Source organism: Clarias gariepinus, chromosome 28 (assembly GCF_024256425.1).
Source record: "Clarias gariepinus isolate MV-2021 ecotype Netherlands chromosome 28, CGAR_prim_01v2, whole genome shotgun sequence".
In the NCBI taxonomy this organism is placed as follows: Eukaryota; Metazoa; Chordata; class Actinopteri; order Siluriformes; family Clariidae; genus Clarias; species Clarias gariepinus.
This window is the reverse complement of record NC_071127.1, coordinates 15450067-15472553: the sequence shown is the minus strand read 5'-3', so window position 1 is coordinate 15472553 and position 22487 is coordinate 15450067. Positions and strand designations below refer to the sequence as shown.

The following is a 22487-nucleotide window of genomic DNA, read 5'->3' as shown; positions in this document are numbered from 1 at the left end:
TTTTCTAAGGGTAATACAAGCCGACAGTAGTAACTAAACAACACGCAGCTCTTTGTACAACGAAGTTAAGCACTTCCTGAAAAATGAAACATAAAAACAGGGGGTGTGGTGGACATTACTGAACTTCCTGTCAGAGTGCTTAGACACGGTGATCATCGCTCCAGAAGATTCTTTCTTAAATTTGTCTGTTGAGCCATGGAACCTGGAAATACCATGGTAAATACCTTTTCATTTCTCACAAAATAACATTAAATGAGTTAAAGCAGATAAACATATTGCTATCATATTGGATATACAACCTACTAATTTGGAATGTAATGTCTTTATTTTACATATGTGTATTCAAGAACACCCAAAAGAGGTAAGAAGAAACAAATCATTAAGGTCATTGATGTGTTATTATATGATGTACATGTTTTATGATTACTGAAATCGATTCATCTTTGTAAAAACTTCTGAGTTGTTTAACCTACTGCTTGCATCACTGTAAATTCAAACAGATATAATTAGGCTTTTAACTACACACATTTGACATTTTCCAGGAAACCTAATTCAAATCTCTTGAAATATCAAGAAAGCAATAGAGAAAGTTTTATATCATGCAGTTCCGCATTAATCGTCCACACACTGCGGATGGTGACAGAACATGAAAACCAGGGAAACAACAGTCTCTGTGATTACATGGATGAGGTACGTTGGGGGGGAAAGTAAAACAGTAATTAGTGATTATATGTGTGGTTTATTTTGTATGTTGTGGTTTATAAATGAATCTATAGTTAATATACGCTATACTGTACTTTTCATTGATAGGTAATGATTTATTAATGTGTCAATATTTAGTAATACATTTTTGTAATGCTACAAACCTAAGATTAAATATGACTTCACTGTGACAATCATACAAGTCTAACCAATTTTTATAAAATCTAATTCTTCATTACACTATTTATGTGATGTTTGGACTCATGTTGATGAAATATGTGCATGGTATCAGTGAGTTCATTTTTGTAAGGTTTAATGTAACTTCTTCAGATGAAACCGAAAAAATTCTCAAAATGTGTTGCCATAAATTGAAAATACATTTGGAAAAATATATTGGCGTCCCCTCACTTAGTATTATATATTAATAATTGTAACATTTCTATTCTGTACCATGACATTACAAAGTGTTAAAAAGTTAAACTGGGGTTAATATTTATTCCAGGCGTTGCGACAACTCTAAACATGATCGATTATGCATAAGTAAAATCTATGATTTTACATTTAAAGGTCTCCTTAACAAGTTATTACAGGTCTCAGAGGTCCACCAATTTGGCTTTGTCTCTGTCTCTGAAACACTGCTCACATCATGCATTTTTTATACCTCAAACTCCCTTTATTCCATTCCTCCTCCAAATGCACCATTTCAGTGTCTATGTAAATTAACCACATCCCTCCAAAGAACAGCAGAGCTGAGCAACAAGTGAGAGGAGGGTATCTTCTTATATGAGGTCACATTGGGGGAAAAAAGATTTGTCTTGTTTAAGGCAAGGCCAATATTAATAATAATAATAATAGACTAGAGGTCCAACTTTTTCTGTTTGTCTGTGATGACTAAAAACTAAAATTTGCACAATAAATGTCATTTAAATACAGCATGTTTTCAATCTAATATTAATTATGTGCAATATGTTTTATTTGTTTTAGATGCTTCATAGCATTTTCTTCCTTGCTTACATTCACGACCGATCCTTGACTCCCAGTAAGCACTTCAAATCTTCTAAACTCTGTGATGTTGTCAAAAAGAAGTTTCCTGGGTCTTTTGAGAAGTACAGATCTCATTTGCCAACTCGCACACCCTTTTCCATTCTGCTAAACATGGTAAGTCATAAGCTGACATATGTTTAATATATATATATATATATATATATATATATATATATATATAAAGGTTTTGTTTGTATATTGGTCAGAACTTTCTTTCAATGATATACTGTATTTATGTTTCATACGTTGGAGGACCCAAAACTAATCTCAGAAAATTGCTTTTATGAACCTTATTATTATGGTAATAATATATGTAATGGTAGATTTTGTCTCGTGATACCTCAAATCACTTTGCACTTGCTCCTTTATAAATGTTTTCATATGCACCATTTTGATACTGATGATTGCAGTGTCATGTGTAGAAGAAAAACAGTTCTATTAGTTGGTCCACACAATAGCCACAACACTGACGACTGAAGTTTATATTTTTACATAATCAGTGAACATAATATTTAATTCAATTTTATTTGTATAGCGCTTTTAACAATTGTCGTTGTCGCAAAGCAGCTTTACACAATCAAAAGAATTATTTAAGTTTGTAAGCTAGTAAAATGGTCAGATAGTCCCTGATGAACAAGCCGAGGGCGACAGTGGCAAGGAAAAACTCCCTGAGATGGTAATAGGAAGAAACCTTGAGAGGAACCAGACTCATATGGGTGAACGGATAGCAGGAATTGATCTGCATTCATACTGTGTACATAATAGGCGCACTCTCTGGAATTTAATCTAATTTTCATGCCTTTTAGTTGCGCGTAAATTTGATTCATATTTTAGCACCCAGTAATAATGTGCAGATTGTTAATGTATTTAATATGGTAATTTCACCATAACACTATAAAAGTAACTTTATATAATGAACAGCGTCGGGTGTAACGCGTTACAAAGTACTGTACTTTTTTGGCTACAAAGTAACGGGTTCGAGTACTTGGATTACTTTTTACTTTTTTGATGTAACGAGTAATCTAACGCGTTAGGCCCGTCATTTAAATACTCAGTTATTTAGTTATTTTTTCAAAAATGTAATCCGTTAATCAGACAATATATGTAATCCATGAGCCAGACAGCAGTCATTCCGTTATTGTGTGTGTGTGTGAAAGTCATCCTACAAGCCCCACCCCCGATATCCCGCGCCGCCCCCTTCTGTTATTCCTGCTGGTATACCTCTATCTCACCTTTGCGGTTTGACTCACGGTGAGAAGCGGTGTTAGGCACTGTGAGCCGCCGCAAGTGACCGCCTGACGTTCTGCGAAGTTCTACAAGGTGAAACTCACGGTGGATCATGATGAACCGTACTTACGGCCACCACGCAACTGTTAAGCAGTAGAACAAGCATAGCAATACGGCCTCCGAGTGGCGCAGTGGTAAAGCGCTCGCCCTATCATCCGGAGATCGCTGGTTCGAGCCCCGGGTGATGCTGTTTTCCCTCTCACAGCCGGAGGCACAGAGAGAGCTGATTGGCCGAGCTCTCTCAGGGGGGAGGGATGAGAGGTACTTGTGCTCCCACATTAGTCACGGCTATACAGCCAATCAGGGGCGTCTGTGAGCTTGCGAACACGGAAGGAGCGGCTAGCGCTTTCCTCCGAGTGTGTTACTCCGCCCCTAACGGTGCGTGAGCGAGCAGTTCGAAAAGATGCGGTCGGCTCGTGTCACGTGGTTCGGAGGAAACACGGGATAGCTTTCGTCCTCCCGACTGAGTGGTTGTAGTAGCCTTGATGTGTGTGGGAGCCCCCTAGTGACGAGGAGGAATTGGCCACGACTAGATTGGGGAGAAAATCGGGGAAAAAGAAAAAAAAACAAAAAAAAAACAAGCATAGCAATAACAACGAAAGGTTCGACAAATGTAAATACACAAAGGTTCACTAAATGAAACTGCCAAAAAAAGTGGAATCAAATATTTATTAGTAATATTTAATCAGAAATCTGGATAGCTGAAGAGTGGAACTAGGAGCTGTAGTCTGGCGTGAACGCTTCTCATTGGCCCAGTCAGTGCACAGAACTACATCCTTTCAAAAAATGTGGAATTACTTGGAGAGCTATGCAAAGGAGATCCCGGTCTTTATTTGTTACATATACAGTAATGCACAAAAGTCTTGAGTCACCCCTCATTTCTTCATTTTTTTCAACGAGACAGACTTTCTTGTACTTTTAATGTAGACTTGACAAAGAGTTCTCCAAAGAGTTCTCCACGTTAAGCCACACAGGGGCCCATAAATCATTCAAGCATTAAAAAAAAATCTTTTGGCATGAACCAGTAAGACACAAGTGCAGATGATGACAGATGATCAGGCCAGTGATTAGTATCCTGGTGATGCTGAATGCTGAGTGGTTGGAACAGACGAGAGGGGAAATGAGGTCGCTGCTGAGGTTGTTACATAAACAACCAGTTTTGAAGTTGTATCTTTAGAAGCTTTACAGCCTGTCACAGTAAAACACTTGTCTCCATTTCTTTAATTAAATCTACATACTGTAATTTAATTTATTTTTATATAAAGAAATGGGGGGGGGGGGAGTTGCACAGTACTGTACATTACAGCAAAGTGGAATAATGTCCTTTGCATATTCTGGCTTGTTTTGTTAAATGGGGTCAGAGCACAGGGGTCATGATATGGCAGCCATGGAGTTTTGTATTAAACTTTAATAAAGTATTAGTTAAAGGGAAAAACAATTACAAATTACATTGTTAAGAAGTTTTATTGTCATTTGGTTAGTGTTTAATACAGGATTATTCACAATAAAGAGTATCAGTGTGAATGTGATGTTTTTTGTCGTGATTGTTTTATGCTTTAATTCAGTTTCATTTGATTACTTTGTTGATGTTTCCTTTTAAATTTAGATGGAGACACTTTATCACACCGAAGAGGAAATCAAAGTAGAGCTTCTGATTCTTCTACAGGAACTCAATTTCCCGTATCCGCTCCACAAACCAGGCAGCAAACATGAGCAGTATTACACACTGGAGTCGACTGTAATCTGTGTGTGTTCAGATTCAGGATCCAATTCAGACTCAACACCACAGACATATTTTGGGGCGTCTCTTTCCTGCAGAAAAGGCAACGCAAAGAGAATTCTGATCGACGTGTCTTGTCTTAAAACATGGCACGAGTTTGTATCTCATGCAGTAATGTCATTTACTTTGGAAGGTTCTGGTGATGGTATAACGTTCCCCGAGTCAGTGAAATGTCAGGCATACATTAGAGACTGGAATGAAAATGTTTATAAAGAAAGACGTCCATGTTTAAACTGTGGAGAGCTGTTTAATTTAAATGATGCAGACCCAGATAAAGTACATCATCCGTACGGGAATTGTGCGGAGACTGAGTGTTTAAGCAAACTACTTTTTAATAACCAACACACACGAAAGAACACACGGATAGAAAATCATACAGAGGAAACTTTAGAGACGCTGAGAAGAAGAACAAAAGAAAGCTTAACAAAGCAGCTTGCCCAGGTTGGCATTAAAATAATTAATGAGAACTTTCTCTTTTACAGTCCAATGCAGAAGTCATAATGCAGAACGAAAGTTGTATTTTTTATACAGAACAGCTTAGATTACTTGCATATAATATAAAAGCATTGCCTTAGGTAATCTGTATACATTATGGACACTCACTAGAACACCTCCACACTTGCTCATTAATCCAATTAGCCAATGCTCAAAAGGAAAGAATTTGCTAAGCTTGCAGTTTGGTAGCCACGGATTGGAGGACTGGAGTCGAACCTAATGTGGCTCTCCTGTTGTAGCCCATCCACATCAAGTTCTAGTGTGCTGTGTATTCTGAATGCCTTAGTAAAGATCCTCACTCACTCACATTCCGTAGCATTTATTCTGTACAGGGTGATGGGAGGCCTTCAGCCTATCCCGGGGGCTTTAGGCACTGGGCCGGGTATAGGATGACAATCCATCACAGGGCTCACTGGTAATATTAGAGATGGTTGCGTGTGAAATAAAACAAGCCCATGCCAGATGATTATTTGATTGGATAATTGGGTGAATAAGCAGGTGTACAGGTGTTTCTAATAAAGTGGCCACTGAGCATATTTAAAAAAAATTGTGCATAATTTGTAAATGTATTGTCTTAATTAAAGATATGCCTTCTTTTTGTGCCTTCAACTCTTTTTTTATTATACTGTAAGTACCTTAAAAAGTATCCCGCTTGAATTGATAAGATAGGTCTGAAGAATATGATAAATAGGCATAATTTGAATATCAGTATGGTGACTGCTCAGTGATGCACTGTCGTCTTGCACCTCCAAGGTCCGGGTCCGATTTGCGGGCAGGTTTTTTCAGGTTTTTTTTTTTCAATTCCCGTCTCTGAGTTTGCATGTTCTCTCCGTGATTGGTGGGTTTCCTCCGGGTACTCCAGTTTCCTCCCACAGTCCAAAGACATGTAGGTTTCTGTAGGTTAATTGGTGTTCTCAAATTGCCCCTAGTGTGTGAATGAACTTGTGAGTGTGTGTATGTATGAGGTGTGAAGGTGTGAAGTTATAGCTAGGTGCTTGGACACCCCAGTAAGCACTGCTGGATCAGTAGAGAGGAAGTGGACATGGTATCACATCATTTAAGCATTGTCTAGACGAAGCTGTCCCTCAAAAAAAAAGTCAATTTTTCTCACGTCAGACATTATGCTTAACATAAATAAAATGAAACGATGTTTCATCGGCTACACTCGCTGCCCTAGATTGCCCATGTTCATGTAATGTGTATATTTGTGCTGTCCTCTTAGTTTAGCCCTCATAATGAACATTTTTTATAAGAATATCTCAACATTGACCCTTTTAATGCACCGTTTCATCGTTTGCTGTTTGTGCATTTTGTGTTTGTTTGTTCATTAGTGACCTAATGCACCGTTTATACAAATCAGTACAGGTTGTTCCCTACTTATGAACGAGTGTAAATTCGTAACTCGAATGTTCGTAAGTAGGGGACTGCCTGTATATTGTTGATGGACCAAATTAATTGTGTGGTGTTTTAAAAGTATTTTCCACAACTTTTTTTTACATTAAAAAGTTTAAGGTTGACATTCTTGGTACTTCATTATTTAGGAAAATATGTCGAAAAATAAAAACTTTAAAAATGTTTACTTGTTTATTGCAATGTATCTAGTTACTTGGCATTTATTACATATATATATTTTTGACCGTGAGGGTGTAAGGATTGCAATGATGATTATTTATGACTGAATAATTAATAATCTGTAATTAAAGAAAATGGAATCATAAAAAATCAAGCTTCTAATTTTTTGAGTGTTCATGAATGTTTCTCCTTGTTCAAGCTGGACGTAAAAATAGGAGAAGTGAAGGAGATTGTTTTTCAGCTGATGACTTTGATTGGGAATAGGACACATCCTTTGTGCCGTTGGAGGCCATTACCTCATGTTCTGTAGTTGTTTGCCACAATAGGTTCCAAGTAAAATTACTTCATCTTTTTTTTTATTATTGTGAATTTGAACTTCAGATCATTGACTTGCAAGGGCACTTAAACACATCACGTGCTAAAGAGAAAATCTTTGCTTGCTCAACAGTGACCTCTGCTGGTTCTTTTACATTACTGTACAAAAATTGCCCTCAGTGTCCAAGCTTTATATTGGATGCGGAACCATTTTAGGACATTAAAGTTTTAACATTCCAGGCTAAAAAACTTTAATAAACAATAGTACAATTACAGTTCACCAAGGTCTACATTATAGTGTTGCTTTAAATTCACATTGTAGAAATTCTAAGCTAGCAAAGTCAATTATAAAAGTCCCCCCCAAAAATAAAATATCAATATATATGGCTACAGTTTAGTAACCTATTAAATTGACAATATGAAAAGATTTTTTTTCTCAGCTTAATAATACCTTGTTCGATGCTTTGCGTGAGCCGATGCACAGTCTTTCTGCAAGTTCAGTTCGGATATCTTACAATAAACATGGTCCGGGCATGGACAAGTACTGTGTTCATCACCAAGGTGGTGAATAAGATGTACCCCTACTGTTGGCTCAGTAGTAGCTACTGTATCGCAGATGCTCTGGCTCCAAGGTCACCAACATATATAGTAGAGTCTGGCTCAATAAAAGTAAATGCAGATGTTTTGTTTACTCATATATATAGTCATTGGTTAACCTTCTATGCCTGCTACAGGTCAGGAAGGGCATCTGGTGTAACCCCCCCAACTCACTCATCTTCTATACCCCTTTATCCTGTATTCAGGGTCACAGGGACCTGGAGCCTATCCCAGGAGGCTACACTACACTATCAGCCACTTTATTTATCTATTTTTTTGTTCTATAATTTAGCAAAGTGGAACTGTTCATACACCATCTATAGTTAGACTCTGCAATACCTCAAAAGCAGGTGGCGCCATGGGTCCATTTACCAAACTCTAGCCTTCCAGTCAGTTCTATCTTCAATAAACCTCAAATGTGAAACACAATAAATATTTTTATACTGAAAAATCTATAATCTATTAGGAGTCTGGTACTAAATTATCAGTCAATGCTATATTTTCAATTTTTACATAAAACTTCAGAAGTTGTGTGCTAAACTGGCCCTATTGAGGGATAATGCTAGCACATTATGCTAGCACAAGGACAGTTACTGTATAATAGTGTTTAACCTCCTGAGACTCGGGCTCGACTGTTGTGTACTTTACATTCCTCACCTCATAACTATGAGGATGTAAATGTATTTGAACAGCTAGACGTTTGTCCAAAGTATTATACCGAATCTACTGTACCTCATATAAGGATTTTACAATGAGAAAATGTCATGTCTTTATAGGAGGACATTCAGGTCTCAAAAGGTTAATAGGGGAAAAAAAATCTGCATGTCCCAGCAGAAATACTGTAATCAGCAAATGATCCTCAGACTGACCTAGCAATCTTAGTTAGCTAGCTAAATTTTACGCTCATGATGAAGGAAACAGGTTTGTCCCACTTACTCTAGCTAGCTAAATATACAGTATATAGCCTACTGTACATAAAACTTTATATGAAATGTAGTGTGTTTGCACAGGTAGTTCGGTCACAGGCATGTCTCCTCACTTGATGAAACTGTACGCAGCGTCATCATCTGTTAGCACGTCGCAGGCGTTCTTCACCGACTGTACATACAGCAGGCAGCGTCCTCGCTAACTACGACAGTAGATCGCATCATCTTTAAATTCTATGTAATGGTAAAACGCAGGCATCAGGATTTGCACGCGGGTACCCTCTAGTTATAAAATATCATGTAGAAAGCAAAACTGTGGACAATTCATATACTGTATGTCCTTGACTCACTGTTTTTGGCACTCTAACCTGTGCGCTTAACAACACTGTTGCTAAACTCAAGGCTGCTTTTTTAAATATTATTATGGTCCCTTGAATATGTATCTATCACCTGAAAATGTGGATCTAGTGTATAAAGTATTCAGTTCCATCCATCTACAGTATCTAGCAAGCTCTGTAGTCCAACTACGGAGGCCAGTGTTGACCATTGTATTTATTCCCATTTTTACAACCACGGTAGGACCTCCGGTCAACTTTCACACACTAAAGGCAATTTGGGAATGCCAATTAGCCTAATCTGCATGTCTTTGGACTGTGGGAGGAAACCGGAGTACCCAGAGGAAACCTACCAGGCATGAGGAGAACATGCAAACTCCATGCACAGAGACGGGAATCGAACCTGGACCCTGGGGATGCAAGAAACAGTGTTAAGCCACTAAGCCACCATGCTGCCTATAGTATTCAGTGATGCAACGAAAAGGTTAATAATAAAAGGAAAGCTTTAAAAACTAAATTACATGCATGTTTGTCGGGACCACATGCATCCTAAACATAACAACAAGAACTTGGATAGAGTTAGTACACTAATTACATTCCTATCCGTCTGCTGGTTGCTCAGCCTAGATTTCTATCTTATCTTTTTTAAATTGTAAAGATTCGACCAACAAAGAAAGCTTATTTGTGTTTTGCAGTTATAATTGCCTTCAGTATCTATATTAGTATGCAGTCGTGTTTACTGAAATATCCATGGCCACATTATTCTTTGTTACAATGCCAGATTCTGATGTATGCACCAAAACAAAAGGAGGAAGCTTTAAAAAAAAAAAAAAAATGTTCATTGGGTACCAACAAATAAACATCCTACCCACCATCTTACCTTTTTACTAACAACAATCATCGCCATGGATACAGCTCAGTGTTTGGCAACATAAAAAAGTAATAATAATAATAATTTTGCATTCTGATTGCAAGGTTTGTCTTCAATGCTTTGTTTCTTTGAACTTCTTCTTTCATCTGTGCACATTGCTCTTGACATACTGAGGGTTTCATCCCCATAAACGTTCTCTAGCACAGTGGGAGACCATTAACTGCGACAAAGAGTTGGGTTCATCGATGGCACAAATGCATGGCTTGTAAGGGAAACTATGTTGTCTAAGTGCTTTTAATAAAACTTTTTCAGATACGTGACTGCAATGATGTCAGTGGACAGGCAGAAGCACCATTAAACAACATTAGGGTACAATGTATTTTGTATAATGAGGATATTAATTTGCAGAAGTTTGATTTGTTATCATAATGTGTGTTTGTACTGTATAAAGTATGTGATTTCTCCTGGATTTGTTGCCATTCGCTACCATTAGTATTTCAGTGCTTCTGTTGCAAATGAGATGATGCTATGGAATAAGCTGTGCACTTACGCTTCAAAATAATTATGTTCAGGTAACGTTAACTATTTCAAAGTTGAGTAACAAATTTAAACTTTGCAGTGTATTGAATCCTTTGATCCACACACCAAGCCGTGTCCTTGATGTCCCTTGATCAGGGGTTAGAGGGGTTCCTTTCTTAAGAGTCTTAAAAACCTAAACCTAAAAACCTGATCGCTTACGGTAGCTGTGAACAAAACAACATGGAAATTTAGAGTTCAAAAGAAATTCAGAACGACTTAGACGCAATTACTCGTAATTGCTTTTAAGCATTTATAACAATGAGGAATGTGTTGTTTAAGATTGCATAACGTCATCAGATGTGTTTTCTTGGAAGCTGAATGTGCTTCCTTGACTGGTTTAGTATGTGTGTTTTCGCCTACTGTATAGAGGAATGATACTCCACAAGCTTGCAATTTGAAGAACATATGTCAGTTAAGTTAATAACAGCATGGTGGCTTAGTGGTTAGCAGCTTACACCTTCAGGTCCTCCCAGCTCGGGTTTGTGTGCATGGAGTTGCCATGTTCTCCTCGTGCTTGATGGGTTGCCTCCAGGTTCTCTGTTTTTTCTTCCCACAGTCCAACGTCATGCATATTAGGATAATTGGCGTTCCCAAATTGCCCTTAGAGTGTGAATGTGCATGTGAATGATAACACAATTGTACAAAAATATGAATAAATACAATGGTCACCAATGGCCTCCCTAGTACTCCAGAGACTACAGAGGTTCTTACATGGATGGATGGATGTCAGTTATGCTCACTTTCGCATTACTTTTGGTACAGCCGTTTTACATACTAATTATGTATTAACTTATAAGTTATTAGTTGTACAAATACTAATTTTCATTCATATAAATTGCACATACATACACACAGACACAAACAATAAGCAAGTAGGCAGCCTTCACTAATCATATTCTTTTTCTTATTATTATTTTCAGTCTAATTGTTCCACTACAATTTTAAACATTGCAATTAAAAGCAGAAGAGCTTTGACATGTCCTGGTCTAAATCTTACGAATCTCACCTGCTGTATTCATTCTGATCTCAATATCAAATCCAGATGTATATACAGTACACATATAAACAGTATATACTGTTTTCCAACTAATAGCTTTCTCAAGTAGCTTTGGTTGACTATTCCCAACGTTATCAAATTTGTTGGTGCTTTCTTCATCTTTAGTGAACAAATAGACAAATACGGTAAAATTGCATGCTTCAAATCACACGCTGTAGGACCCGTATGGGAAACAACATTTGATTGCACATAATGGCATCCTTAGGTTTATTTCGGTCACTGTTTGTGCATGACGCAGACTTAAGCAGACCAGCAGAGACAGATAGGCTCTCGTACATTTCCTGCTAGTTAAGAACGGACAGAGGAATTGTTTTGCGCTGCCTATATTTGTGTGGGAGCACAGATACCGTTGCTAAGAGGGAAATAAGAGGGATATCCTGCTTGGCCTTTGACCTGCTCCACTTCCCATGAAAACACTTTTGCTGCGGCGCTGTTCGGTTCAGCTTCTCACAGAACACATGGATTATTCAGTGTCATGCAATGAGTCATAAAGGTCGCATGACATTCTCCAACATTAACACAGTGCTAAATACCACACATACTTAGACGCACACCATCGCTTGCCATAACAGACACAGGAAGAAACCGAGGCTCCATGTGCAGACATTTGAACCAGAAACGAACACAATGTAATATGCAGTACTTACGACAGAAATAAAGTGGTTCAGCGGAAAGGTAATTTAGAAACGTAGTTATGAACTAGAGCAAAAAGTGTAGTCATGGAAAAGGAAATTAAAAATAAGCCTAGCCTGATAACTCTGCTTTGATTGGCAAGACTTCCAGGAATGAATGAGTGCACATTTCCATTTTTGTTCCTGTAGCATGATTGAAGAAATCGCCCTCATTTCCGAGTTCATGCATCCCACCTTCTCGTTCTTGGCCCCTGGAATGCACACAGGAAAATAAAAGACCGCAACAAGCTTAATGGACTTTAGTCCCGTTGCTAATTTGACATATCCAAGCTTTCTACAACCCATACACAGTTACTGTAGTGCCTCCACTCTTCAAGGACTGGTGATGGATAACAGCTCCCAATTCCATATGTCATAATTGCATCAGTGAATGGGACATCAGTAAGTGATCTCATAGTGCTTAAAAGGCTTCTGATGCTGAGTCAGCTCACTTTAGCATTACTGTTAGCTTACCCTTGTGTAGGCCACGGAACTGACGCCTCGACTGGATCAAATCTCAAGAATCCTTGCAGCTCCTGGATGTTTGTGGGTTTGGGCCACTGTTAACTCCTTGGGCTTGACGATGTTAACACATTGTGCCATTAAGCACATTTCCAAGTGTCCATGGAGGGCCTGGTTCAAAAAGCCTTGGAATACATTGACAAGTCCATTACTTATCACCGTATTCATAGTAGACAGGAAATTTCTGGACTTACTACAACCTAGACTACAGTTTGTGTTTAAGCGTACTCTAACATAGTATAAAATGTTGGTGTGCTGGGAAGCCTGATTCAACTCCTCCTGGTGTTAGTTGGTCTGCGTTGCCAGGCCCAGCTGCAAAAACGAACACATTCCTAAGAAGATTCTAGAAGTTTCTAGAAAGATAATACATTTCAAATGTAATGATGCCTGTGTGTCATATGTATGTGATTTTTTTAATGTATTGTCAGAAAGATGTATCATTTACTGTAATTTGTGATAATGTGGTCTTAATGCAGTGCAATTGGACTTACTCCCTGATTTTATGTACATGTTTTTAACCCAGCTGTCTGCCTGATGTTAACACAATCCTGCATTACAGAGAATTTTATTTTATTTTATACATTTTAATTTAATTTTTTGTAACAAAGTTGTTTGAACTTACTCTTTTATGAAATTTATGAAAGTTAATGCATGAGGATGTTACATTAACACTGCTTTAGTTTGGCTGAAATATGTACAGTAATTTCTTTTTATGTAATAATTTTTTTTTTTTTAAATCTCACAAATTTTCTCACATATGCATTTTTCTCTGCGTCCTCATATGAAAACATCACTTTTTGGATTCGCTGAACCTTATATTTCAACCTGTCTAACTTGAAAGATTGAAAGATTTATTATTAAAAATAGCACAGGAGGTCAATTTTAATCTATTAGGCTTTAGAATTGAAAAATCCTGAAAAGTGTTGAAAAATCAACTCCAGTTAGATTATTAGATGGATGACTGAACTTCAGTAATTAAATGGTAAGACACTAAGGCAAGAACTCCAATCCAATCCAATCCAACGCATGATGTGTAGGTAACTTTGAGGCGTTTGCCTTGTTCAACATTTCAGCAATATGTAGAAAATGAGCAGAGATATCAGGGCTCTATCTTTGTCAGTTGTATCATCTATCATCACGGTACTGTTTATCGACCTCCATGATATAAAGTATCCATCAAAAGTGTGGACCCACGTTCTAATCAAATTTCTTTTTTTCTTTTTGTTCAAGAACGGTATTGTTAAGTGCATTTCCAAACTCATCAAGCTCCATGATGAAACTGGCTCTTATGAAGACCATCCCAGGAAAGCAAGACCAAATCCTAGCTCTGCTGCAGAGGAGAAGTTCATTTAGAGTTACCAGCCTCGGAAATCACCAATTTAAAAAACAGCACCTCGGATTAGAGCCATTTTGAAGGCTTTACAGAGTATAAATAGCAGACACGTCTTATGGACACATCAATATCAACAGTTCAAAGGAGGTTATTGCATATTTTGGATGCTTTTATCATTGTTGTACAATGTAGAAAGAAATAAAAAGAAAGAAAGAACATAGAATTAGAAGGTGTGTCCAAGCTTTTGGCTGTTGGTGTTGAAGGTACATGGCCTGGATGCTAAGGAACGCCTAATGTCTCAAGTCAAAGGAGAATGCAGATTTTCTATATCCTCAGTTTCAGGTTTATAAACAGTAAGATAAATTTTCCCCTTTTATGACTTATTTCAGTTGAAGTTCTTGGGGGGGAAAAAACTTGGTACATTGTTGTGAACAGGAATGAAGATCTTCAACTTCTCCTTCTTCTTATTTGTCTTTCAGCTGTTCCCTTTCAGGGGTCACCACAGCTAATCATCTGCCTCCATCTAACCCTATCCTTTGCCTCCTCTTCCTCTTCTCACTGTCCTCTCTCACTGCATCCATAAATCTCCTCTTTGGTCTTCCTCTAGACCTCCTGCTTGGCAGTTCAAACTTCAGCATCCTTCTATCGAATAAAGATCTTCAACAAGATCCCTTTATCATAGATACTGTAGTTCTGGATAATTGTCTTTAGCTTTCCAATGGGGTTCTCGCTCGTTAAATGCTTTCACTTTCTAAAGAAGTTCTAAAGGTCTTTAGCTTTCTAAATTGGTTCTACTTACCCATTTAGGTTCTACTAGTTATATGCCTAGCTGTCTGAAGAAGTTCTAGTAAATTACATCTGGTTAAAGGTCTTTAGCTTTCTTATGGGGCTCTTGTTCTGGTTAAAGGTCTTTAAATTCCTGAAGGGGCTTTTTTTGGGGGGAATATTTTCCAACACAGTAGAGACTGTTGTCTGATGACCAGCACAAATCAGGTAACTGCATCCATATCCTGGTATGCATGGTATGGATCACCGATACTTTTGCAATAGCTTTTTTTTTTAATGCTTTCATGGGGAGCATTTTCCTAAAGAATGTCAGCCATTCTAAACTATATAAATTTTTCCAACTAAATTCCAGGATAACTTTCCGATGGATTTTGTTATCCTGGGAAAATGTTTTGTTTAAAAAAAACAGTCTTTGTATGAAAAGCTCTGACTCCCAGGTTCAGTTCTTTTCATTCAGGCACTGGAGATCTGGCTTTATACCAATGTATTTTAATGATTTGTTTTGCTCTCGCTCTCTGCATTTGTACAACATGCTCAAGGTCAAACATTGTTGACACTTTGCTCTAGTGCCGTCCTGAGAGTTGTGCATCTGGCAACGAGGCCATCGAGGGAGCTGGCGTAATGAGAACACTCAAGGTGACAACAATTCCAGGTATCCTAGAATAACACTGGTTGATTTGCTTACTTGCATACTAATCTGGTTGTGTGGGCAGAACAGGGCCGGGGGGGTTGGAAGCACAAGGGAAGCAAGGGTCATGCAGATCTCAGCTTGGGGCTCATGAAAAAAAAAATGGGTCAAAAGTCAGTGTCTGGAAAATGTCTAGAGAGAGGGGGGTGTCAGCAGAGTCTGTTAACATTGCTTGGCTGATTTGCATAACATGCTGTATTTCAGTGCATCATCCATACACAACTAGAATGGTGCTGCATACCTGTAGATGGAACTATTTTGTAATGTTAACTTTCTAACCGCAGAAATCACCAATTAACAAACAGCACCTCAGATTAGAGCCATTTTGAAGGCCTTACTGATCTTAGAAACTTACATAATGTGTACGTATATCCCTCACTCACTCATTGTCTATACCGTTATATTCTGTATACAGGGTTGCAGGGAGCCTGGCGCCTATCCCAGGATAATTAAGGCACACCAAGTGGGGTACACCATGGACACCCTGCTAATACATTGCATGGCACACACTCATTCACACACTATGAACAATTTGGAAATGCCAATAACCCAACTTGCATTTCTTTGTACTGTGAGAGGAAACCAGAGAACCTAGATGGAACCCAGGCAAGTCTGGGGAGAACATGCAAACTCCATCCACAGACTTGAGACGGGAATCAAACCCGGACCCTGGAGGGGTCATCATGCCACCATGCCGCAGATGTTTACATATATCTGACAACTTAATACTAGGGCTGTCTGCAGTATTGACAGACAGGCTAACTTAATACACAATATCGTTGCATGATCCTACACAAACTAAGGCTCTGCTACTGATCGCATGGTGCTTGGATGCAGCATTAGCAGAGCCTCAGTTGGTGTAGGATCACAAAAACGATTGAATCAAAACGTCTAAATGAATAGATGGATGAAGATTAGTTTTTTAAGCCAAAGACCTTCAACTGGGATGTATTCCTGGTTCCCACCTATTGTTTTTAGGATTAACTCTGGATCCACTGCAAGCTTGGCCTGGACACGTTTCAGAAACTAAGTGTGTGAAGGAGAGAAAAAGTCATTCATGACTAATGGTGATTATTATTTAATTTCTACAGTAATATCCAGAAAATCAAAAAAGGTTAAAGTTCATACATTTGTGGAAGCAACATTGTGGAATCATGACAAAGAAAACAATACTAGCATTCTTAAGGAAATTAGTGACGGAGGCCTGAAAACGCTGGAAGAATTCCTTTTTGTGTTAAAATGAAATTCCTGGTCATTGTACAAACATCTCTAATGAAGGTTTCTTTTTTGGTGGTGCAGCGAAATAAATCGCAGGTGCAAGAGAAAAAACAGTGTAGTGTTTTCTCAGTATTCGAATTATCCTTAAAGTTCATGCCTAGCCAGATGGCTGGCGGGATGGTGTGGCAACTCCCCATCACGAGCCAAATCAAATAGCATGGCCCGTAGCTTTCTGTTTCCACGGGCCTCGTGCTTTTCCCTCAACGGAAACAATGCTGGTTTGAAGGCTCGCGAGATTCCTTCCACCCTGCAGGAATGACAGGAATTCTAAATGATTAGAAAGAACAATATTATGTTTTATGGGTAAGAAAGCAGAAAAAAAAATAGCTAGACTTTAAATGGTACACGCCGCACTTTTCAAACACATAAACTCTAGTAACATTCGTGCATAAGGTGGACCAGGTTATAACATTCAGAAGCGCAGTACACAGATTTCTGTTGTGTGCTTCCTGAACATTAATGTGTTTTTACAAGGGAAGTGAAGATGGTGGTTGTGTCCTGTGGTCAAATCTTAAGACTGAATAAAATGTTCTCGTCTGTTCATAGGGAAAAAAAAAAAGACAAGCCAACGCCACAAAACATCTGGACTCTTCAAACATTTCCTCTGGCGGAAGCAGTGGGATTTATACATAACAATGTAGGAAATGTGTGTGTACTAATGTGGTTTACCAGCGTTTATTTGAGATTTGAAATGAAAGTGGGAAATTTCAATTATGAGAATCTTGAGTGCTTTACCCGTGCTGACGGCGGCATCAGAGCGGCATGCCGTCCTCCTATTTATCACGGTGGACAAGCATTGGTGGATTTGTCCTAATGTTTAATGCTTCATTTTCCCAGCTCATCAAAGATCTCAGCTAGGTTGGCTTTGGGTCGGCCCACCCCTGGGAGCTATACTATGCATATCTGTTTTGGCAGGGGTGCCACTGTTGGGCAATACCTAGCCATAGAAAGAATGCTGACCCATAAGCCAGACATTCAAATGATCGAAATATCTGTCTCAAAAAAGAGTGCTTCCAAACAGAAAATGAATCTTACGTCTTGCATGTTGGATTGACCATCTCACACTCCAAGAATGTCTTGGCAATTTCTGGGTTAGCAGTTCCAAAAGGCATGGATACTTGACACGATCCAAACCCAAAGAATCACTATCCAGGACTGAAATTGACCATATTGGATAGCCAATCCCACGTGGATCGATTAGTTTAATGTGGGGGCAAAAGAGAACCTGGAGTTCTTTTTAATGGCATTCAGTCGGACATTAAAGTTTTTTACTTTAAACTGTGTTTCCTCATTATACACACACACAAGCTATTTTTGGATGTCAGTATTGTTTATCACATCGCATATTAAAATATTTGCAGTCTGAAAGGTCTGACCCAAATAAATAAAGGTCGTAGTTAACAAATCCTATCTGCAGAGCAGCTGGGCCCTACAGCTTTGATTCATCATCCAGGCACCGTCTGGTGGGCATTTTCGATTAAACAAAGTCGTCCCGGTGACATATTCCCAATTAGCGAATACTCTCTGTGGTGCATCTTGCCCGTGTAACTTTATATAATGAGTCCACATCGGCCAGACGCGTGTGTGCTGTCAGCACTCCTTAAGACCTCTAGCGACTGTAAAAACACAAGAATAGTCGTAGTCTCTGGTTTATCTCTGCCATGATTTGTGAATGTATAAGACTTTTGATAAATATGGTCAATTTCAGGCCATGTGTGTTGGATAGTTGCATGATTCTCCAAGTTTGGATCGTGTCAAGTATCCATGCCTTTTGGAACTGCTAACCCAGAAATTGCCAAGGCATTCTTCAAGTGTGAGATAGTCAATCTAACCTGCAAGACTTAAGATTCATTTTCTGTTGGAAAGCACTTTCTTTGAGACAGATATTTCGATCATTTTAATGTCTGGTCAGCATTCTATCTTTATACTACATAAACTGTATAAGAGAAAGTGAGCCCAAGATTATCACACATAAATGTAAAATGCAAAAAATAAAAAGTATTTCTGCTATTTATATTATATACAAGTGCATGTAAACCTTAACAACATAAACCAACAACACACACACACACATATATACAGAAAAGGCATTTAGATCTTGCTGCCAGAAAGTACAGTTGCTGAGGACCCTGGAATCAGAGCTCCCTTTAAACCTGTGAACCCACTTACAAAAAAACAAAACAAACAAATAAAAAACAAAGAAGAAAATAAATGATGGATCACATGTGCAATAAACCTTCATGCACGTCTACCACATTTACATGCAGTCGTTTTGAAGAACAGATAGAAATACAGTATATAGTTCTATATTCTGTTGACTCGACGGCTGTGGGATGTCATGCCAATGTGACCTAATGGAAAAACTGACTAGTTTTGGAAGTTTGTGAACGTAATCTTCCAGCAGTTAAGAGCCAGGAGAATTTTATGTGGCCTTGCACATCTGCCCTAGCAGAGAAGAGGATCATGAACATCAGGGCTCAAATGTCATCCGTCACTTTATCCAATGCATCCTCAAATGTCATTCTGGATTTGACATTTAGCAAACTAACAGAGCACAAGCTGCCATTGAGGTGGTAAAATAGTATATTCGTGGGTAGACGGGTAATTACACTAAATAAACCGCCGTTCCAAATCGTTACTAGTTTTGACGCTTACTGGTGCTATCGAGGAAATTAAACAGGGTGATAACGTTACAAACGACTTGTGACATAAGGTGCATCTGCTGTGTGCAAGAAGCTCTCATGTCCATAAGCGTGAGTATAGTATAAGCAGCCTAAATGTCATAATTAAAGGTTGATAATCTGTTGTTTTTTTAAGTTGTATTTGTAATGTATGTTGTAACAGAATTACAAGGGGTGTTTAAGTCCAACCAGGACAGTTATGGTGTTTGAATAACATCAAGGTAGAAAGTTTTCTCAGTATGCCTGAGACATGATCAGCCCAAACATGTGGAAATGGCTTGGAACAAGGCCTGGACTGTATGGTGAATGTGGCAGTAACTTCCAGCCATGTTTCTCTAACGTGCAAGTGGTGTTGTGATTGTGTGTACAGTTCCCACAGACAGATGTGCTTCTTTAACGTTATCTGTATGTTTGTTTGTCTCAAGGATCAGGCGCTCCACTCACTGAATGCTCACGCGAATGCAAGCAGTGGGCTCTGATCCACCTCAGCTGGGAATCCCAAACAGACTACTTCCTTTAAAATGTTTGAACCATTCGAATGTTTAAATATGGCCAAGAGTCTCATCACCATACTGTCTTTGAAGTTAATAAGTTTTACACCTGCATTTATGAGAAAGTTTATCAAAAGTCCCGTTTTAACTTGAACACGCCTCATACTGTACAAAGACATGTCAACATTATACAAAGTTAAGGTTTTTCCTGGGCATCTAGTACAACTAGAGGACTGGGAGGCCAATGGTGACTATTTTACAGTGGTACCTTGACTTAATCCACCCCGGAGGCGGGTTTTTAAGGGCGAAATTTCATATTGAGAAACGCCCAATGGGAAATAATGTACATGCAGATAATGTGTTACCAATATTACTAATTTCCAACATGATAATCATATTTTTTTTATTTTATGCATTTAAAAAACAATGAAATAATTTATAAAATACATGTAATATAAGTAAAATAAACTGTCATTAAATCCTGCTTAACAATAAGTTATAAATCTTTTTGGCACCGGATGCTTTAAAAATTAAAGTGCTCTCTTCCTGCTACCGTCCTTGCTAACATTCTCAGGACCCACGGTGCCATATCTTCAACAAAATCTTGCACACAATGCCAAAAAACACAGAAAAATATATACACTCACTTGACCAGGCTTTCCACTAACATAAACAGGTTTTGTTTGGTTGGGTTCTGTCAATCATAGGCTGAAAATGCTTGTAAACGTATGCCGAGGCAAATTTCTTGCAATATTTTAGTTCTTCAGGCAAACATTAATGAGGCAGGGCATTTGTATGCCAAGGTACCACTGTGTTTATTCCCATTTTTACAACCGTCATAGACCCTTTAGTCAACATTCACACACTATGGGAAATTTGGGGACGATAATTAGCATGCCTTTGGACCATGAAATCTATTAAGCACATGCAAACTCCATGCACACAGACCCCAAGGTAGGAATCGAACCTGGACGCTGGCAGTACAAGACCACAATGTTAACCACTACACCACCATGCAGCCATTGTTTACAGTTCAAGTCAAGTAGACTTTTATTGTCATTTTAACCATATGCAGTTCAGTACACAGTGAAATGAAACAACGTCCCTCCAGGACCGAGGTGCTAAACTAGTTAGCTAAACTAGCTAATTAAGACACATAATTAGCTGACTAGCTAATATAACAAGGTAACACCATGAATTAACAAAATTAAATAAATAATGAGTTGAGGTAGATAAATAAAAAAAAATAAAATAAGCAAAAATTTAAGTAAACATTTTTTTGTTAAAGTAGCAGCAAAACAGAAAACAGTTGTGCAAATAACAGCAATTGCAAATTTCATTTTGTGGTAACAGATTGGACAAGTTGATGTGTTAGAAGTCCACATTTGTTTGGCCATATATTTAAAAAAAATTTTTTTTATCTTTCATGCTGATATATTCTTGTTACACTGCGTTTAAAGTAAAGCAGGATAAGGGTTAAAGGAGTCTGGGAGAAGGGGCGTGGCGATGGGGGCGGGACCAAAGGGGCAGCTCCTCGCGCCCTCGTGGCTTCTGAGGGATCAGCTGAGCGGAGCTCGCGCGCGCTGCTGGTTCTCTCCGCGCGTGCGGTGACAGTGGCACGCGGATATCTCCGGGATTTCCCGCGCTGCGCTGCGTTTGAAGGTGAGTCCATTTACTGGAAAAACTCCACTGAAGACAAGCTGCCATGCACTAGAGCAGGAGGATGAATCTATGCACTGTACACACACTGTAGATACTATTACTGCGCGCGAGTGGGGATGTTTAAAGGACTAGTGCACGAGCGTCGTCCAGGGAAAACAACAATTAGAAGGAAAATAAATACATTAGGTAATAAATAAATCAATAATTGTATAATTTTATCTGTTAACAAAGTTCTGACTAAATGCATGTAGTGATGTAGCAGTGGCACTCATCAGTCCTTTTTACACCACTCTGACTTTGCTATGTTTATGCTTATGTTTATGCTTATGTTTATGCATACAGACAGCCTAAAGATATGCCAATATTGTTTAGTCACTGATACACTTCTTTTTTTTTTAGACTTACTGCCATGCATGCAGTTCTCTAGGAAAACCCTACACCACTAAATACTACACTCCTACTGAATTAAAATCTGTTTCTCTTTTAGAAGTCAATTTAACTTGTGTGATGTTCATATTGTGTTAAAGACAACAAATGAAAAGACATACTGGCATGTACACACTGGATTTTTAAACCTACAGTATGACTACCCCCCATAGACAATACTATGACCCACTATGCACCACTTGACTATGAATGTGTGTATATGTACAGTAGGTGTGTGTTGCAAGTGTATTTGCCACACATGACACCTCTGATTGTTTTGTTTTTCTGAGCGTGTACAGTATGTGTCTTAATGTGCATGAGAGAGACAGGTGACTAGGGATGGGGTTGTTAGTGGAGGTGGTGTTGGGTTATGGTTGCCTGATTTACTG

The 22487-nt window shown here is 38.5% G+C and overlaps 2 protein-coding genes across 2 annotated transcripts in view; both read left to right on the top strand.

Annotated features, from left to right (window-relative positions):
- The first annotated feature begins 128 nt into the window (after positions 1 to 128).
- On the top strand, positions 129 to 5904 carry LOC128515872 (uncharacterized). Its single transcript, XM_053490110.1, has 5 exons — positions 129 to 216; positions 348 to 361; positions 543 to 690; positions 1687 to 1860; positions 4640 to 5904. Exons 1-5 carry the CDS (start codon positions 196 to 198, stop codon positions 5312 to 5314), a joined length of 1032 nt encoding a protein of 343 aa, XP_053346085.1. The 5' UTR covers positions 129 to 195; the 3' UTR covers positions 5315 to 5904.
- Positions 5905 to 21569: 15665 nt separating this feature from the next.
- The window catches only part of LOC128515777 (growth factor receptor-bound protein 10-like), a 40279-nt gene continuing 39361 nt past the window's right edge, over positions 21570 to 22487 (top strand). Inside the window, exon 1 of the mRNA XM_053489937.1 lies at positions 21570 to 21672. The gene's annotated coding sequence lies outside the window, so the exon portion shown is untranslated. The remainder of the gene's footprint in view (positions 21673 to 22487) is intronic.

What these genes read in the sequence shown, in the direction of transcription:
- LOC128515872 (XM_053490110.1), top strand. Translation starts at nt 196, where the DNA reads ATGGAACCTGGAAATACCATG. An exon ending in TCTGTGATTACATGGATGAG is followed by an intron (nt 691 to 1,686) that starts GTACGTTGGGGG and finishes TATTTGTTTTAG; the next exon opens with ATGCTTCATAGCATTTTCTT. An exon ending in TTTCCATTCTGCTAAACATG is followed by an intron (nt 1,861 to 4,639) that starts GTAAGTCATAAG and finishes TTTTAAATTTAG; the next exon opens with ATGGAGACACTTTATCACAC.